The sequence below is a fragment of the Spermophilus citellus genome, assembly GCF_964194105.1.
Source record: "Spermophilus citellus genome assembly, chromosome: 13".
Lineage (NCBI taxonomy): Eukaryota > Metazoa > Chordata > Mammalia > Rodentia > Sciuridae > Spermophilus > Spermophilus citellus.
In genome coordinates this window covers 64,786,301-64,806,910 of record NC_138193.1, presented here as the reverse complement: position 1 = coordinate 64,806,910, position 20,610 = coordinate 64,786,301, and the positions used below count along the sequence as shown (strand labels likewise).

Genomic DNA, 20,610 nt, shown 5'->3' with positions numbered 1-20,610 from the left:
CACGAGGATTGGGAGTTCAAAGCCAGCCTCAGCAATGCATGCTTAGCATTTATGACCCTGTCTCTAAATAAAATACACAATAGGGCTGGGGATGTGGCTCAGTGGTTGAGTGTCCCTGAGTTCAATCCCCAGTACAAAAAAAAAGGGGAAGGGGGCAGGATTTAGGAGTGTAGCTCAGTGGTGTGCTTAGCATGCACGAGATGCCCCTGGGTTCAATCCCTAGCACCAGGGAAAAAAAAAAAAAGACTAAAAACTAGGGATAAAAAGAAAAAGTGGTGATGGTATAGATAATTTAACAGTAAATTATCAGTGCAGAAATGAATGTAAATTTGCAACTATTTTATCTATATTTTATTGTAGATATTTTATCTATATTTTATTTATATTTTAAAAATGGTTAAAGAAATTTAAAACACCTAGCAAAACAAGTTTGAGGATCTATTTTGTTTGAGGATCTAAATGTATTGCAGATAAAAAGAATGGGCAAATAGTATAATTAATCAAAATCTTTATTGATTCATGCTTTCTAGAAAAATTTTTAATTAAATCATCAAGGGCCAATACTTTCCTTTGCTCTCAATACTAAGCCATTTTTCCCACCAAATATAATAATATATTTTTATAACTAATCAATTTGTAACAGCTGTGATTCTCAAACCTTTTTTTTCCCCAAATACTTCTTAAAAATACAAGATCGTAGTTGCAAACAGACCATAAGTAGCAATTTAAAAAATCTAAATAGGCAAAGCCTTACTCTAATTGACCAAATTATCACCACTCAGATGGATTCAGCCTTTTCAGGCTTTGTTCAACAGCCCTGCACTATCAAAGGTGTCCCACAGATGTTCTCAACATCACAAGTGCAGCTGCTGACATTCTGATGCCACAAACAATCACAGGGCACAGAGGGGAGACCTTGCTGATTCAGTTTTGTTCTTCGACAGAGTTTTCTTCTGCACTTTCTTCATCATTTTCGTTTTCTTCCTTGCAAGAATCCTGGCTGCTGGTATCAATAAAATACTTTTCTTTTTCATTCTGTCTCTCTTCTATTTTTTCTTCTTCATTAAAGCTGGAGGAAGAAATTTATCAGTCTTTCAAAGGAAAAATGAGTTGGTTTATAGGAATACAAACCCTTTGCAGTGTAGCCAGTCTTCCTCAAGTGTATGAATTCCAATATATTATCAAGAGAATTCTAAACCAGGTGAGGTGGTGTATGCCTGTAATCCCAGAGGCTAGGGAGGCTGAGGCAGGAGAAGCACAAGTTCAAAGCCAGCCTCAGCAATTTGGTGATACCCTAAGCAACACAGTGAGACTCTGTCTCAAAATAACAAACAAAAAGGGCTGAGGATGTGGCTCAGTGGTTAAGCACCCCTGGGTTCAATCCCCAGTACCATAAAAAAAAAAAAAAAAGAAAGAAAATTCTACGAAAGTGTCAACTTTAAAATTTTATAAATATTCCTTTGAGAACTAATTTATTTCAAAACTTGAGTGACCCTTTTAAAAATTCATTTGAAAGCATGCTATTATTTTCATTATTTATATCAGTCAGAAATCTAAGTTATTCTGTTTTAATAACAAAATACTTCATCACCATGTAATATTTTGATTGTATCAAACACTGTAAAATATCAGTATGTTTTACAACAGTTCACATGCATTCCCTTAGGTAAAAGATTTTTAAACAGAGTATCCTTTCCTGTACTAAGAATTTTTCAAAGGTAAACTGTTCAGACATCTTACATATGTTACCTTTCTTTATCTTCAGTGGAACTTTTCATCTCTTGATTGTCGAACTTTTCAAATACTTTTCCACTTTGGCCTTTCTTTGAAACAAACTCATCAGATATTCCTAGTGCTTTTAGGGTGTTAGAATAATGTTTTTCTGCTGCCATTCTTGCATTTTTCTATAGGAAAGACAAACCTTTTTAGATGAGAACAGACTTTAAATTTCCACTAAAAATGTATGGGTTAGAATCTCCAGTGAAAATTAAGTTCATCAATAACAGGTGATCGAAATATGTGTTTTATATGACCGGCAATTATACTTCTAGGTATATATCCAAAGAAACTCCTATACCTATGCTCCAAGAGGCATATATGTACAAGAATGTTCAGGATGATACTGTCTGTAATAACCTGAAATTGTAAACAGCCCAATATCTGTTAATGCCTGGATAGATTGATAAGTTATGTCTAATCACAAAGCAATGAAAATGAATGAACTACACCTATCTTCCACAGCATGAATAGATCTCAAAATATAATACTGAGCAAAGGAAGGAAAACCCAAAAGAGAACATTTATTATGATTCATTTACCTAAAAGTTCAGAAACAGCAAAAGTAAACTATGTTGTTTGGGGATAGAAACATAGGTGGTAAAACTGTGCAAAAAAACAAGGAAATGTTCATCTTGAAAGTTAGAATGGGGCTGCCTCTAAGGGAGAGCTAGAGGGTTGTGTCTAGATGGAGCACACCAGTGGTTTCTGGAGAGCTGGAATGCTCTATTGGTTAACCTGGGGTGTAGTCACAAGACTGTCGATCTGTAATTATTCTTTACATTGAATTTGTTTCACATACTTTTATAACTGTATATAAAGAAACCTGGAAAAAGCAGTAAGAATAAGTTTATGTGATAGTTATTAGAGGGCTCTTCTATTTTATATGCTAACTCTTTATAACCCATACCTAAATACATCAAAGAAAATAAAATCATCAGTACTGTTATCTCTACTCTGTGGAAGAAGCAAGGGATAGCAGTAAAAAGAACATGGATTTAAAACTGGGTTCAAATCTCTGGAATGTCCAAACTTGGAAATCTGTTGGAATTGTGATGTCTCCTAGTTGCTACAAGTTGAAAGTCATCACAGTTCTTGAGGTCACAGGCTTTATGGAGCTGCAAAGTGACAGTGTTCACATTAGTGCCTTAGCTTTGATCTACTTTTAGCTCTTATGAATGGATCTGAACTAGTATAGGGCCCAGAATTGCTCTCTGGACCTCCACCTACAGCAAAGTGACTGGATAGAATAGGATAGGATAGCAGAAAGACTGTAGGTTCAACTTAGCAAGGTCCTATGCAAACTAATGAGACTTTGTCTCAAAAAAAATGAAGGGCTGGGAATGTGGCTCAGAGGTAGAGCATTTGCTTAGCATGTGCAAGGCCCTAGGTTTGATCCCCAGTACCACTAAATGAATGAATGAATAAATAAATAAATAAGGGAAATAAGGATGCAGCCCTTGGGTTCAATCCCCAGTAGGGGGGGGAAAAACTTAAAAATATTAACAGGGAAGAAGAAAAGAAAAAGACATGAAGAAAACCAAGACCTCACTCCAGCAGAGGTTAAATGGCTTAAGTTAACAAGGCTAGTGAGTGGCACAGCTAAATCTCTTGACCTTTTTCTGAGTCTTTTCCACTCTATTACGCTGCTTTCTCTTCATGGTAGTGGCTATACTGGTTTTGGCCCAAGCTGGATGTGGTGGTGCACGCCTGTAATCCTGGTGGCTCAGGAGGCTGAGGCAGAAGGATCACAGTTTAAAGCCAGCCTCAGCAACTAAGTGAGGTCCTAACTCAGAAAGACCCTGTTTCTAAATAAAATATAAAAAGGGCTGATGGGAGTAAACCCCCCTGGGTTTGATCCTTGGTACCAATAAATTGATTAATTAATTCAAAAAAATAAAGGTGGCTCAAAGCCTGATGCCAGCAAGTCAGTTGTCAGATAGTTGCCTAACTCAGGGACTTCATGGAGTTTAGTATTCTACAAGTGAAAACAAATAGCAAAGACTAATTACAATGGATATAAGTATCACCAGTGCACTTTCTGATACTCTGGGAAACTAAAAAAGAAGAATTCAAATGAGGTTAAAATGCATCTGTGAATAACAACAGTTTTTTAAAAAGAAGTGAAAATGCATTTGGAGGCTGTGAATACCAACAGACAAACCTTGGTGAACTAAAAGACAGGGCAAAGTGAGAAATGAGAACAATAAAGAAAGGGAGACAATAAAGAAACCCCAAACCCAACTCTGGACACATTAAGAACAGTATATTCTGATTTAAGCAAACTAAATGTAATGACACTAACCAAAGTCAATGCTAGGAATACTTCATTGGAATTTGGTTTAAAATTCAACTTAATATCTACTCAACTAATAAATCCTATGCTTTCCAAGAAACAGGACACATGGTTTGGTCTATAATGAATCATGGGCACATTCTGCTAGGGGATAACTCAACAGCAGGAAGACTACAATTCTCTCTTTTAAATGGGCAGTGCATAAAGCTGCAAGTGAATTTATTAAATAGCTGTTAATTAGCAGCAATAGTCACAGCAAAATAGACAGTAAGAAAGTAATAGTTTGTTAACTAATTGAAAATAATGTTGATTCAGTATAGAATTAATTATCTTTTAATAATTTACTTCAAGATAAACAATGTTTAATTATTTTTAATTGAAACAAGTATTTCCCCCCAGCATCTCACAATGCAAAAGAACTGTAAAGACAATCAAATAAAAAGTACAGATAATAAATATTTTATTATCAAAAACTCTGCTAAGGTACATGCCTGTTATCCCTTAACTTGGGAAGCTGAGACAGGAGGATCTTGAATTCAAAGTCAGCCTCAGCAATTTAGTGAGGCCCTAAGCAACTCACTGAGACCCTGTCTCAAAATAAAAAATAAAATGCATTGAGGATGTAGCTCTGTGGTTCCGTTCCTCTGGGTTCAATCCTTGGTACAAACAAAACAAAACAAAGCCAAGCACGGTGGCACATGCCTGTAATCCCAGCAGCTCAGGAGGCTGAGGCAGGAGGATCGAGAGTTCAAAGCTAGCATCAGAAAAAGTGAGGTACTAAGCAACTCAGTGATGATGTGGCTCAGTGGCCAAGTGTTCCTGAGTTCAATCCCTGGTCCAAAAAACAACAACAACAAAAAAGGGCTGGGGTTGTGGCTGGGCGGTAGAGTCGCCTAGCACATGCGAGGCCTTGGGTTCGATCCTCAGCACCACATAAAAAAAAATAAATAAAATAAAGGTATTATGTTCAACTGCAACTTAAAAAAGTAAATATTAAAAAAAAACAACAACAACTACAAAAACAAAACAAAAAAAACCAAAACTCTGCTGAAAAGGATTGCCTTTATTTCTTCCAGGAACCAAAATAATAATATGTGATGGTGAAAGTATGTCTATAATCAGTGTCCTAGTTCAAAGAGAAAAATATTTTTCTATCATCATAAGTTTAGTTTGTAGTAATTCTTTCATTTATTTAACAATTTCCAAATACTTATTTTGTAACAAGCACTTATGGGAAGTAAGGAGAGTATGGGGAGAGAAAAAGGTTTTGAGTGAAGGAACAAAATCTGTGAGGGCCAAAAGTGGGAAAAGAAATATTAGCTGCACAACTAACCTGTGTTTTCAACATTTACAATTTTTTTTTGTTTAATTTTATATAACCATTTATTTTGCCACATTTTCTCTGGTGCATAGAAACAGTGGGAATTCACAACATGACAAAACTGTTTATTAATACTGAGACTCATCACCAATACATCAGAGTAGTGCCCTCAGCCCAGGGTAACCCCAGTGAGAAAAAATGTAAGGTAACAATGTCTGGCCAATTTGATAATAATTGTTCAGTTTGGGTTCAACACATGCTTACAAACATCTCCACTCTGCCAGAAAGTATTTTAGGTGCTAAGAGCTGGGAATACAAAGATTTGGCCAATACCCTTAAAATGAATTAGCTAGAAGGGAAGAGAGACCATCATGCAAATAGATATTTTCCAAACTGTGGCAAGTGCTATGACAGATGGGTGCACAGGCTAGTGAAAGAACACAAAGAAAAGGACACTCAACCCAACCTGGGGCAATAATGCAAAAAGTGACTGCATGTTAAGACTTGAAGGAGTAGGAGTTAGGTAAAAATAGAGACTCTAAGGATGTTTAGAATACAGTATGAATATAGACTTCAAGTTTGGAAGTAGTAGCATAGTCTGAAATAGCCCCAAAATAAAGGGGGTACATGGAAAAAGAAGACAGGGATGGGAAGAACACAGCAGGAAATAGACTAAGGAGATAAAAAAGGATCACAGAGGATTCTGTATATCATGCTAAGAGTTGTGATTTTATCTTCTGGGACAAAGCAGGACAGCTTAGAGTTAAGTGTTTAGAAGTAGGTCAACTTGGGTTCCAACCTCAGTTTTACTAACTATAAACTTAATGAGTTTACTTACCTTCTTTGAATGTAAGCTTCTTCATCTATAGTATGGGAAGACTTACCTTATAGCATAGAATCAGTGAAAATGGATGATTGCCACTGTTATCAAAGGTTATTAACAGCCTACCCAGGGTTAACATTTTGGCAGGAAAATGGGAATGACAAGGAGAAGACATAATGAATGGCAAAAAAAAAAAAAAAAAAAAGGCAAAGCAGAAAAACCAAAAAAAAAAAAAAAAAAAAAAAAAAATTCCAAGAGATAGGGTTCTCACTATCTTGCCCAGGCTCAAATTCCTGGGCGCAAACCATACTCCTGCTTCAGCCTCCTGAGTAGCCAGGACTACAGGCATGCACCACTGTATCCAGCTCAATCAAGTCATTGTTATAATAATTCAGGTAGTTCACCTGGCATCTAACAGGGCAAATTACTTAGGAAAAAAATTTGACAGATCCCTTAGTGACCCTCAACCAAAAGAAGTAGTAGCTGTCAGTCACCTGAATTATACCCTCAACCAAAGGAGAAAAATCAACAGGAAGATCTCATTGCAGAGGAAGATAAAGGTAAGATGTACACAGAAAATCTAAGTAGAGATTTCTGTCAAAGCAGTGAAAATAAAAATTTTCAGGGCTGGGGATGTGGCCCAAGCGGTAGCGCGCTCGCCTGGAATGCGTGCGGCCCGGGTTCGATCCTCAGCACCACATACCAACAAAGATGTTGTGTCCGCTGAGAACTAAAAAATAAATATTAAAAATTCTCTCTCTCCTCTCTCACTCTCTCTTTAAAAAAGAAAAATTTGCAGTTTAGAGCTGGAGATAAAACCTTTTGAGGGCTGGGGATGTGGCTCAAGCGGTAGCGCGCTCGCCTGGCATTCGTGCGGCCCGGGTTCGATCCTCAGCACCACATACCAACAAAGATGTTGTGTCCGCCGAGAACTAAAAAATAAATATTAAAATTCTCTCTCTCTCTCTCTCTTTAAAAAAAAAACTTTTGAATCAAAAAGTCAATTAACTGCTTTATACTACACAATATTGAACAGCTTAAAACTGATTTTTTTTAAAGAGAGAGTGAAAGAGAGAGAGAGAGAGAGAGAGAGAGAGAGAGAGAGAGAGAGAATTTTAATATTTATTTTTTAGTTCTCGGCGGACACAACATCTTTGTTGGTATGTGGTGCTGAGGATCGAACCCGGGCCGCACGCATACCAGGCGAGCGCGCTACCGCTTGAGCCACATCCCCAGCTCTTAAAACTGATTTTTTAACTGAGACAAAAAAAAATATACTCCTTAAAACAAAAATCATTATATAAAATTATATCCAGGATTACAAAACGTTGAGAGACTGTACTGTGGAGATTCACCCACAACACATGTCCATTGTCCTGAGTGAGTCACTGACAAGAACCAAGTATAGTCTTGTAACTATGCTCATCTGTCAGTGTGCTAATTATCTACTGTTCAATGTAACAGCTTGGAATTCACAGATCAACACCAGTAACCTCCAGTGATTTTGTCTATTGTTAAGCAATGTGACCCATACAAATGCTTCACTTAGAAGGACATAGGAGATGATGACCTGAAACTGATAAACTTCTCTGAAAGAACAAATTATAAAACTGAAAATTTAGAAAAATCAGGATCCACTGTCCATTAGACCAGTTTATTTTTCCTATAAAAAGGAAGCCCTTTTAGTAATTATAGATAAGACTAAATTATACATTTATTTTTTAAAAATTGGCAGAAATAAATCTGATTCAGTTAGCCATTTTGTTTGATTTTTTAATTCTTCACAAAGATGTCCAGTTATATCATGAAGCTTCAACTTAATATCTGACCATGTTGGTACTCAAAAAAGACTGGCCATTAAAAACAGGTTGTGAAACTAACAGTTTGAGAACTGGATTAGCAACAGGTTCTTTGTCAAGTTTATGTGCCTCATCAACAAAATTCAAAACTTAGAATTTAAGCAACATTATTTCTGTGGATGATTTGATGAAGCCATCATAAAAACAATAATGTGTCTCAAGAATCATAACATATATGAAAAACTGACTGTAAACTTGGGAGCTAAAGATATTAAAACAAAACAAAGAGGCTGACAATAGCTCTTATATTCCAATAAACACAACCTGAGCAACTCTTTCAAATAGTAGTGGCCTCTTTTTTAATTTTTCTTCTCTTTCTTCTATTTCTTGTCGGTATTCTCTCATTCTTTCCTTTTCACTCTTTCTAAAATCAAATAAAAGGAATGAAATTTTAAAAAGGTCATTTAAAAAAAAACTTGCACATATAACATTTAGCTCAGAGGACAAAAGAAGCTATTAGCAGTTTACGTCAATTCCTTTTCTAAACTGATAAATTCTCATGGAATGTAGAATAAAAATCCTAGGTTTTGAGACAGTACATATTTTATCACCCTGGGAACAGTCTTGGTGCTTTGATTTCCAAAATCTTCAAAACATAACATACTACTAAGGGGCTTCAAATTGGCCTGAACAGATGAATGAATGTCCTCTTATTTATAAGTGTACAAAACCAAAAAAATATCAAAATAGGTGTCTTCTCTCAAAATAGTTCTTCTGAAAATAAGACTTCATGCTTACTGTATCTCCTAAATGAGATCTCCTAAAGTTTAGTGGCAAAATTAATTAAATGGGAGCAAGTCAGGGGAGAAATGGGGTACATGGGAATATAACATACGGAAGAATAAGAACCAAAACACATACATTTACAGTAAGTATACTTACTCTTTGGACAAGATCCTATATAATGAATTAAACTATACAGTTTTTCTCTATGTAAGATATATTAAAGCAACCAAGATAATGAGATTCCATGGATTAAAGGACATAATTACCTTAAAATGATAATTATGCTTAATATATACAAGTTGGTGTTATGAAAAAGCTAGTTTACTCTCTATAAGTAAATAGTATATTTCTAAGTTGTTTTATTTATTTTTTTGCTGAAGTTCAAAAATTAAACTCCCTGTATCAGAGGATTAATGTTATATTATAAAGGAATATTCATCACCAAAAACAAATATATGCATTTTTGGCTCCTATAAAAATTAATAAATCATTATTACTTACCCAGATTTGGGAGGGATATTTTCCTACTTAAACATGAACATTTTTATGTACAACATCCGGAACACTGGCTTTCAAACTCTGTACTGCAGAATTCTATTGTTCTGTGAAGGGGTTCTATTTTTTATATTGAAACTATCAAAATGAATATATACCACTAATTCAACACACATGTTAAAAATGCATAGCATGAAAGATGTCAATTTTCTACAATGTTTTTAATTTGTGCTATCAGATTTTGTGCATAACTGAGAACAAAACTACTTGACATCTGTTTACTAAGAAAGTATTCTGAGCTGGGGATGTAGCTCAGTGGTAGAAGCACATGCTTAGCATGAGCAGGGCCTTGGGTTCAATCTAATATATGGCAAGATATTAAGAAAAGAGTTTTTATCTATGGGCATTAAGAATTTCTCAATATTGTACTATGCAATCAAAAATAATATACAGAAGGGTGGGGATATAGCTTAATGGTAGAACTGATGGTTAGCATGCACAAGACCCTAGGTTTGATCCCTAGTATTTGTGCATACACGCACACACTCACAAAATAAATAATAAATACGTGTGTATATATATATAATGTATGCACATATAATACATGCATATAATATATGCATGTATTATATATGAATACATTATATATATACACATATACATACACACATATACACACTCAAAAAAAAAAAGGATATTAATAGCTATGATCTTATGCTGACATAAGATCATAGCTATTAACTAAGGCCACAACAGAAAATGTTTCATCAACATAGCTTTATGGTTCTTACCATGGAGTTGTGTATATTGGTTCTCACCACAAGGTATGTGTTTCTATGTGTCTAAGTGCACACTCATGTATGCATTTTGAGTATAAGTAACTAGTTATAATTTAAATTCATAACTTAAAATACTATTACCACTCTCAATCTGTATATATATTGATAGCCACTGATTAAGAAAAAAGAAAGTTTGGAAACCAATGTTCTGGAGTTCAGGATTCTTTCATAATACCTGAGATATTTTACTTTGGACTTAAAAACTTGAGCTAAACTTTGATGTGAGTCATAAGCCTTAGCCCGGGTTGTCAGGAGTTTCTGCAATTCTTTGATTCTTTGCTTCTGCTTAGTTAGGATCCAATTTCTCTCTTCTTCCAACATTTTCTTTTCCTCAAGTGATCTCCTGAGGGCAACAAACTAAGGCTTAATTCACTTTAAGACAAGGAGAAAGCTGTTTAGCAAAAATTTAACAAGGGATATTTCAAAGGCTGAAAAAAAGACAACCTTTTGAGAAGGCTCTGATTTGTGAAACTAGAAATCCAATCAAGGCTGACTATAACCATTTCTATACCCAAAGATTCATAAAATTAAAAATACATTCTTAGAGCAACATCCTTAGTAAAACACCCTAAATTATGTAGTAAAATATCTTACAATAATTTCTTAATATTTGCAAATTCACCAACATAAAATCAACAGAGCTGCATACACTACTTTAGCAAATATGAGTCAGTCAATACCGAGTCCTAGTTATTTACCTTATGGCTTGTTCCCTTCCTCTGGAAGATACTGTGGGCGCTGGAGGGTTGCAGTTACAAGGCATGATCTTTGCACTTGTACTTCTTACTGGTGACTTGTGTCTTGGAGACTGATAAGGCCAATGTGTTTCTTTCAAATTTTCTTCATCTGCTCTAATGTCTGTCAAAAGGGGTTCTCTTTTAGCAGATGCACTTGAGGATGTATGAAGATCAGATGGTTTACTGCCAGTTAAGAGTTTTGAATCCTTGTGTCCCGGGAAGCCTGTTTTATATTTCTCAGGAAGGTCTTCAACATCATGAGTCGGGTACCTGGCTTTGTGTTTATACCTTGACTTTCCAGCCTGTCCAGGACCCTTAGAATGCCTGAAAGTTGGCATAGGGGATGAATTCTGTAAAAGTTCTTGGGATCTCGGCTGTATCTTCATGTTTCTATAATGCTCTTCTTCTTTTAACTTGTCACTGGTATTTGAATCATAAGTAGAACGAGGTATGGGTCTAGCTTTAAATGAATTTGATTTCTTTTTAGATTTAAAAAAGTCTTTCAGCTGCTTTTCCTGGGCTGCTTGCTTCTGTTCTTCTCTTGCAATAAACTTAAATGGCTTTTGTGAGTTCAGAAGAGCTTCTTTGTTTTTCTCCTTCCTAGACCTCCTTCGTTCTTCTTTTTGTTTGACCATATCATGATAAAGGGGGAGAAGGACACACACAGGAACTGGAGTGGCTCGGAATTTCTTCTTACACTCTAAATCTTCTTCTTGTTTTTTGAGCAGCTGATGTACTGTTTCAATATTTGGTTTAGATTTCATGGCCTCTTCTTTTTTCTTCTGTTCTCTAATCATCATCTGAAAAGGAGCAGGTATTGTAATCCTGGGCACCCATTCTTTTGGTTTCTTCTTTGTTTTTTCATTTGCCTGAAAGTCAGTATCTTCATACTGAATATAATCTTTAACACGAAAGTCCGTCCACATGTTGTTGATGAGATCCTTAGCATAGTTCATCATTGTGTATTTTTCTAGATTGGGCACATCCTCTTCAGAGGAAGAAGTATGCAAGGAGGAGGACCGGCCTAAGTCAGGCTCTGAAAGTGCTGTCATTAATGGAACATATTGATAGGAGTTCTTTTCTGATATAAAGCTAAGTGAGAATAATAATTAGGGTATAGTTTCAATTTGGTATATGACCAAATATTAAAATAGAGGTATATATTTTCTAAGATCAGGGTATAATTAGCTATAAGAGAAAGGCTGGACAGGGCTTGTGAAAATTATCATTTCTATTTAGAACACAACTGAGACATGCCTATAAATTATCTAGTTCACGCTCTCATTTTACAAGAAAGTAAAAAAGTCACCTTATATCTAACTTCTATTAAATTCTCCATATGTTTTTCAAAGTCATCATATTAAAACATACCTCTGATCACATCACTCCCCCGTTTGAAACTTTTCAATGATTTCTCATTGCTACAAAGTCTAGATCATAAAGCCCTTCAGGACTGATCCCTGTTTACCTTTCCAGTCTGACCTGTTACCACTCCCTACCTCCAGTCACCATTCTTAAACCACATCCAATTGCATGAAGTTCCTCATGTACATCATGATTTCTTATGCCGCCATATCTTTGCACACATGCTTTCTACTGCCTAGAAGGCCATTCCCTACTTCCTGCATCTGCTGAATCTCTTACTTGTCCTTTAAGATTGAACTCAGGTATAACGCTTTCTTTTGTGGAAAATTCTTGCTGCATCTCTCCAATACCCTGGTATGATCAACTGCTTCTTCCCTCATTTATGTAACACTCTGCTATATCATATTGTAATGCAATTTTGGTTCTTGGTTAGTCTTTGATCTCCTTGAGGTCATCCCGGTTTTGACTTCTCAGTGCCCAGGCATGGTCTGGCACACAGGAAATGTACAATCAGCATTGATCAACTGGGTGAGTTCAGAGACTGGTCTTAAGTTTCAAAGCAAGAGAATTCACAGGAGAAATGGGTCTTGAAATTACAGATGAGCTGGGTATGGTGGTGCTTGCCTATAATCCCAGCAACTCAGACACTGAGACAGGAGGATTGCAGGTTCAAAGCTAGCCTCAGCAACATAGCAAGGCCTTAGTAATTTAGCAAGATTCTGTCTCAAAATAAAAAATAAAAAGGGTTGGGGATGTGCTCAGTGGTTAAGCGTCCCTGGATTCAATCCCTGATATTAAAAAAAAAAAAAAAAGACGATTTTGAAAACATTAAAGATTCACATCTCCTACTCTTGAACTCTTTGTATTCTATCCTTTTTTTTTTAAGTATATTTTTTAGTTGTAGGTGGACATAAAACCTTTATTTCATTTATTTATATGTGGTGTTCAGGATGGAACCCAGGTGAGCACTCTACTGCTGAGCCACAACCCCAGCCCTTTGTATTGAATCTTTTAAGATCTTATGTTAATCTATATGTTACAAAGTTTTAAAAAATTAAATCTTAATGTTCATAATTTAAAATGGGACAGCCTAAATATTTTGAAACATGTCTACAGGTCTGTGGGTGATAAGTCCAAGAGAAAAAAAACAAATGACCACCAATTGTCTCTCAAAGCAAGAGATCACCTAGAAACTGATAAGTCATTAGAGATTTTGAATAAAACCCCACCCAGGGATAGGGATGTGGCTCAGTGGTAGAGCACTTTGACTAGTACAAGCAAGGCCCTGAGTTTGATCACCAGCACCACAAAAAAAATTAAAATTAAAAATAAATAATAATAAAATTCCTTCTCTACCATCATTGAGAGTACAAAAAGAACACATAATTCTTTTTTTAAGCTGTAGATAGACACAATACTTTATTTGTTTTTATGTGGTGCTGAGGATCAAACTGAGTGCCTCACATGTACTAGGCAAATGTTCTACCACTGAGCCACACACCAGGCCCAAGACTACAAAAGAATATTTGAGAGTAAATATTCTGAATTAAGAAATAATTTATTCCCCACTTTTAAGCATAAATTTTATTTTATAGTCCACAAATGACATTAGGCACATATTTACCTGGAAGAAATACTAGGAACATCTTCCTTGATGATCGGTGGCTGAACTTCCTTTAAATTTAATTTATCTTGATACATTTTCTCTAATTTTGCCATAGTTTCTATGTGGGCTGCCTTCAGCTCTTCTAGTTTCCTGAAATACTCTTCATTAGAGTAGTAAACATCAGAAAAGTGCACTATGTCCTCATAGTTCATATGTTCATCCAACCCAGAAAAGTTGGTGTTAAAATCAGCCTGGTAGGGAGGGAAAAACCTGTTATATGACGTTTGGAATTAAAAGCAAATTAAGTTGATACTGAAGCAAATGTTGCTTCCAATTAGATTATAAGTTACTTTTGGATATTTACATTTTCCCTTAATGATTTTTTTCCCCATATTTCCCCTAATATCTCTCTCTCTCTCTCTCTCTCTCTCTCTCTCTCTCTCTCTCTCTCACACACACACACACACACACACACACACACACACATATATATTTTTAAGTTATTGATGGACCTTTATTTTATTTATTTGTATGTGGTGCTGAGAATCGAACCCAGGGCCTCACACATGCTAGGCAAGGGCTCTACCACTGAGCCACAAACAGCCTCTGGCAATTTAGAAAGGCCCTGAGCAACTGAGACCCTGTCTCAGACTTAAAAAATAAAAAGAGGTAGAATGTGGCTCAGTGCTCCTTGATTAAATCCCCAACACCAAAAACAAACAAACAGAGAAAACAAAACCAAACATGAGAGAAACTGAGACCAAACTACAAGAAAATAAGTTATTTAACCATTTTATAATGGATGGTTCTCTGATCAACCAACTAAAGGTTTTTGACTCACTGCATTCACAGTATTAGGACAGGACCAAACCATCCTTTATAAAATGTTTCTATAAGGAGCCTCCTGAGTTGTTTTAACTGAGATGAAAAGGAACACAGCCAAACCACCAGAACTAAAGCTGCCCCTTGAGCTGTGCTCCTGCAGTGTAGCTCTATGGTGCACCTGTGGGGAGAAGGCAGGGGAATGGAGGAGGCAATGGGAGTCAGTGGGGTCAGGGACAAAGTTCTCAGTGGTTTATCAAGGAGCCAGCTGGGACAAGACTTCACAAGAGAGGAAAGAGGACTTAGGAGTGGATGGAGGGCATTCTTAGAACACTGTTCCTGTGGACAGCAACAGCAGGAACTCCTATCGGTGACAGAATCTTTGGGACTGAGAACAGAAGGAGAAATATGTGTTTGTATATATTCTACATACAAGTCAAGCCTCACTCCTTTCAAATATTTTTTAGTTCTTTTAATTGAAGCAACTAAAGAGCTAAAATCTCATTTTTCCACAAATAAAAAAATTTTAATATGTTCCCAATCAAGAAAGAGTTGAAATTATTCATGATACTATGAATAAGGGCTTGTCAACCGTGCTTTTAAATTTTACCTACTGCCTGGAACACTCAAATGAATAAAATATATTTGCTATAGAAAGTTACAGATTCAATCTGATAAAGACTCTGGAAAATAAATCTGACAGGAAAATTGAAAAAAATTAATGGATGTGGAGATTTTTGTTTTTGTTTTTATTTTTTTGTGAACTAAAAACAAGAGGCCAGTGTTGTACCACTTGGAGGTAACTTAGAAAAAAACAAATAAAAGAAAACAAGTTTTCTTCAGTAGAACTGATATGCAGAAATTTGTTACCAACAGGTCCACAAATCAAAAAACTACTTAATATATGTCATACAAATCAATTAAGAGAATTCTCTAATATCTTTTGCTGTTTGTATGAGTGCCTTGTTATTCCAGCTGAATTTAGTTTGCAGCTGGAAGAATCACCAGAATTACCTCAGGGCCTCTGCACTTATTCCCTCTCCTCACGATTTCATCCAGAAATCTGCAGAGCCCACTTGCTCATCCCTTGAGGTCTCCACTCAAATGCCATCTTCTCAACAAGTCTTGACTGACTGCCCTATTTGAAATGACAATTCTTCCCCCACTCAGGGTCAGCCCTCCTCTGCTTTATTTTTCCCAGAAGTATTCAACGACTGTTATTCTACATAGCCTGCCCCTACCAGAAAACAAGCATTTCGAAGGCAAGAATCTGTCTGCTTTGTTTACTCTGGTGCTCCCAGTGTCTAGAAAAGTATCTGGTTAACAAGTGTCCATAAATATTTGTTGAACAAGTGAATCCACAGTAACAAACAAAAAAGAAGTTTCCAACAAAGAAAAAAAATCCGTCCCTTCAAATGAGTGAATCATGCAAACATTCTGGCAGCTATGGAGAGCTGTCTTCATTCTACGAGTATTAAGGAAAAGACCTAAGTTCCAAAAACTATAATTAAAACAGGGAAATTATTCCAAAGAAACTATTTTTAGGCAAAAGCATCCATGTGGTACCATTCATCCTTTGAGAATATCTCTTAAAAGAAGATCTTATTTCAATTGTTTACACAAAATGGGTCAAATTTACTTTGACCTGGAAGAATTATTTGAAAAAGAGAAGCTTTTGAAGAGACTGTGGCAGGTCTGATAATTCTACTTAGACTACATGTGACTTTGGCATAGTATGTGTTCCATTTTCAGTTTAATACTGTTAATACTAGCTAGAACTTTTCAGACAGTGATCTCAGTGTTTTACCTAAAACAGATGAATGGCTGAGAAATTATTTCCAATTCTAATTTCATCTTTAATTGTCTCCACCCAGAAACATTTTATGTTAAATAACACAGGTCACAGACATTTTTCTTCCTTTCCCTTTAATTGTTCCTCTTTTTGTGGAATGTTGCAAATGCTGCCCTTGGATTAGAGGATAATCTTCCTGAGATTGGCTTGACCCACTTAGATAATGATCTTTTCCAGCCCCTGTTCTTTCCTTAGTGTCAGCATGCATAAGGAACTATTTGTATTGTAGTCTATAAAGTTTCACTGGCAATTCTGAAATTTTTATTCAGAAATGTTTTTCATTGGAAAGGATTTGTAAGAAATGAGGCAGACCTACATGTATTAACATGGGTAAATCCCCAATAAATGAAAAATAAAAAAAGCAAGTTGTAGAACTTTATATCTATCTGTATTTTATGTCTATATTTGTAATATGCTACCATCTGTTAAAATATTATATACAAGACAGAAAAAAGTCCAGAAGAATACATAAAATTTCAAAACAGTGGTATTCTCTACACTCTCTCCCTACTACTCAGTAGAGTTGGTGGGTATCCAGATTTTCTTTTTGCAGGGGAGAAGTGTTATAAGGGACTAAGCCTCATATGTAATATTTGATTTGGTATTTTTTTTTTTTTAAGGAGAGAGGGTCTCACAATGTTGCCCAGGCTGGCCTTGAACTCCTGGGTTCAAGCAATCCTCCTGCCTTAGTTTCCACAGTGCTAGGACTATGAACAAGTGTGTACCACTGCACCCCACTAACAGGTTATATTTTAAAAGGAGAAAGTATTCATGTATTATTGTCATAATGAAATGTAACTTAACAACAACAACAAAAAGACAAGCCAGGCATGGTGGCAAATCCCTATAATTCCAGCAAATCAGGAAGCTGAGGCAGGAGGATCTCAAGTTCCAGGCCAGCCTGGGCAACTTATAAGATCTTGTCTCAAAACAAAAAAACGGGGCTGGGGATGTGGCTCAAGCGGTAGCGCGCTCGCCTGGCATGCGTGCGGCCCGGGTTCGATCCTCAGCACCACATAGCAACATAGATGTTGTGTCCGCCGAAAACTAAAAAAAATAATATTAAAAAAATTCTCTCTCTCTCTCTTCTCTCACTCTCTCTTTAAAAAAAAAAAAAAAACACAAAAAACGGCTGAAGATGTAGCTCAGTGGTAGAGTGCTCCAGGGGTCAATCCCTAGTACTAAAAAAAAAAAAAAAAAGAATATTCCAAACAACGTCTCTCATGAACACTTCACCTGCCCAGCATCCCATATCTCTTCTAGAAGATGGCTCCCACTTCCTAGCAATTAAGTTCTGCTTACCTTTCCCTTTCCCCTATCCCTCAACTGCCCTCCTAACCATTTTATTTTAGGAATACAGAAACCATCAAAGGGAAGCTCTCTCATTGTCCCCATCTACAAAGCTTCCTTTTGGGACCCTTTTCTCATTCCTTCATATTTCAAGGATGAAATGCAGCAAGTGACACCTCCCTCATCATTAAAAACAATGACTATGAACCTTGCAGCTTCTTGTCATTCCTCCTACCACTGTGGTGGCTCCTTAATCTCTTGCCTATTTTTTTTCTGGCTGTTAAATGTTGAGGTTTCTAAGAGCTCTATATTAGGACCCTTCTCTACATTCTCTCCCTAAGTGATCTGTGATCCATTTTCATTGTTTTGGAAATGCTGAAAACTCCCAGATATAAATCTCCAGCCCAGAGCCCATAGGACTTCAGTTTCATAAACCCATCTTCTTCCTATACATTTCCATTTGGTAGTTCCAGAGGCATCCCAAGTTTATCATATCAAAAACTGAAACCTTGATTCTACCCAGCCCTCAAACATATTCCTTCCCCAGTTGTCCCCAATTCAGCTAATGGCATTACATTTGATGCAGCTGTTCAAACTGGAAACTTGGGGATGAGCATTCTTGATTTCTGTTCCTTGACTTCACATGCAATCCAGCAGTATGTCTTTTCTAGAGAAATCTGTCCACTTTTTGCCATCACCACTGGATTCTAAGTCCAAGCCACTGTCCCTGGCACCCAATAGACTCCTGACCAGTCTCCTTGCTTCTGCTTTGCAGAAATGACTAACTCCTACCACAGAAAACCAAAGTAGAACTTAATCTTCAAAGGAGTTTTTCAAATGACAGTCCCATTGGCAGCTGTTGTATATATATTTGCTCTTCATTAACAGCTGAGAGACAATTATTATAGTTCTTTTACAGATAGGAACACTGAGGGCTAAGGAACAATGTTATAATATCACCTAGCAAGTGGCTACTCCCATCATTTTGCCTCTTTTATTATCTACTGTCAATTGTGAATAATTGAAACTGGTTCTAGTAGGACTCTAATCCTGATTCATGCTCATGGTCTCAATCTGCCTCATTCTGAATAACCTTAAGGTGTCTGTCTGTTGGTGAAATATTGCCATAAAAGATGTTGCCACAGGTTTTCTCATGAATAGTTTTAGTATAAAGATATTAGTATTTCAAGCTGGATGCAATGGTGCAGGCTTGCAATCCCAGGGACTAGGAAAGCTGAGGCAGGAGAGTCTCAAGTTTGAGTCTCAAGTTGTTAGCCAGCAACTTAGCCAGAATCTGTCTCAAATTAAAAAATACAAGGGACTGGGTAATGTAGCTCAGCGGTAAAGCACCCCTGAGTTCAATCTCCAGTATTAAAAAAAAAAAAAAAAAGAATTAAAATGTCAAAACACCTAGTAATTCCTACTAGCCCTAGACCATAATGTTTTGAATTTGAGCTGCTTTGGACATATGGCATTAAGAAACCTTAACTGGGTATAAGGAAGTTTATATGTGCAGATTGCTGATTTAAAATCAAGGTTTCCATCTTTAAGTGACTATAACAGATGGACGACTCTATCCTCCATCTGCTGGACAGGTGTCCAGGAGACATCTGACACTGAAAATTGATCTGTGAAAAAGCTGTCTCACTCCACCCTGCAGACCCCCTGACCCCCTGGAGGCACTGGGATCTCAGTTGCTTGCTTGTCTGGATGCTTATCTATATCCATATCTGTGTCTCATCTAGACACTGAACTCTGCATGTTTTTTTTTTAAAGCACTCATCTCCTATGTACTATGTTAAAATCTGCTAAAACCAGGTCTTAAGATGATAAGACACGCTCCTGACAGCAAAGTGATTCACGTGTTTTCATGGATTATCCATTAGAGGATAGTTTTCTTCAAGTTAAAGAAGAAAGGAAATATCCAGTCCTAACAGATGTTGGAAAGTAGGGAGAAAAGTTCTGACTTTGTATTCTCTAGAAATAGTTATAAAAATGCTCCCTAATAAATTTTCACAACAATCTCTTTAGTAAAATTTTAAAATTTTTCAATGACTTGAATTTAAGCAATTTTCATGGGAGAAAGGAGATGATGGTGGGCCAGGATTATCAGAGGTCTGCATTGGTCACAGCGTTTCCAGCGCCTCCTTGCTGGGCAGGGACGTGGACCAGCCTTCAAGCCCGCGCCCAGTCCCGGCCCACGTCCCGCCCCGAATTACCGACGCCCGCGTGGCCCGCAACACCTTCTCCTCCTCGTCTTCCTCCAGAGCCGCCGCCGCTGCCGCCAAGGCCTCTAGGGGGTCTTCACGTTCGTACTGGGCGACCCGCGCTCCGGTGTTGGGATTTACCGGCATGTGGAAACTGGAGGCCGCTACCCTCGCATCTCGGTGGGAGACGGAGGCCATCACCCCGCCTCCGAAGCCTGAGCGCCAGCGCTGGCCCGGGGCGGGTAAGCTGGCTTGGCCTCTAGCAACCCAGCGGCTCCTGGCTTGGGGTGGGCGGTTACTAGGGGCGCGGTTACTAGGAACGCTACAGGAGCCGCTAGGGATCAAGAATCGCGTAAAAGGGCTGGGGATGTGGCTCAAGCGGTAACGCGCTCGCCTGGCATGTGCGGGGTGCTGGGTTGGATCCTCAGCACCACATACAAATAAAATAAAGATGTTGTGTCCACCGAAAACTGAAAAATAAATATTAAAAAATTATCTCTCTTTCTCTCTCTCTCTCTAAAAAAGAAAAAAAATTTTAAAAAGAATCACGCAAAAGTCCTGGCATGCTCCCAGAAGCCCCAAATCCTCCGTTGAGC

General features: G+C 37.1%; 1 protein-coding gene across 2 annotated transcripts; it reads right to left on the bottom strand.

The window, feature by feature from the left end:
* Positions 1–244: 244 nt before the first annotated feature.
* FAM161A (FAM161 centrosomal protein A) lies at positions 245–20,322 on the bottom strand. 2 transcript variants are annotated; one of them, XM_081264353.1, is made up of 7 exons: positions 20,027–20,322; positions 13,862–14,094; positions 10,834–11,964; positions 10,311–10,478; positions 8,340–8,439; positions 1,750–1,904; positions 245–1,069 (listed from the first exon to the last, which is right to left on the bottom strand). In XM_081264353.1, the coding sequence occupies exons 1-7, from the start codon at positions 20,210–20,212 to the stop codon at positions 925–927; spliced, it is 2,118 nt and encodes a 705-aa protein (XP_081120479.1). In that variant the 5' UTR covers positions 20,213–20,322; the 3' UTR covers positions 245–924. The 2 variants fall into 2 exon arrangements, with proteins under 2 accessions (XP_081120479.1, XP_081120480.1); XM_081264354.1 differs by lacking the exon at positions 10,311–10,478 and having other exon boundaries at positions 357–1,069.
* Positions 20,323–20,610: the final 288 nt, after the last annotated feature.

What these genes read in the sequence shown, in the direction of transcription:
- FAM161A (XM_081264353.1), bottom strand. Translation starts at nt 20,212, where the DNA reads ATGGCCTCCGTCTCCCACCGAGATGCGAGGGTAGCGGCCTCCAGTTTC. An exon ending in TGCGGGCCACGCGGGCGTCG is followed by an intron (nt 14,095 to 20,026) that starts GTAATTCGGGGC and finishes CCTCCCTACCAG; the next exon opens with GCTGATTTTAACACCAACTT. An exon ending in TATTTGAAAGAGTTGCTCAG is followed by an intron (nt 1,905 to 8,339) that starts GTTGTGTTTATT and finishes TCTTTCCTATAG; the next exon opens with AAAAATGCAAGAATGGCAGC.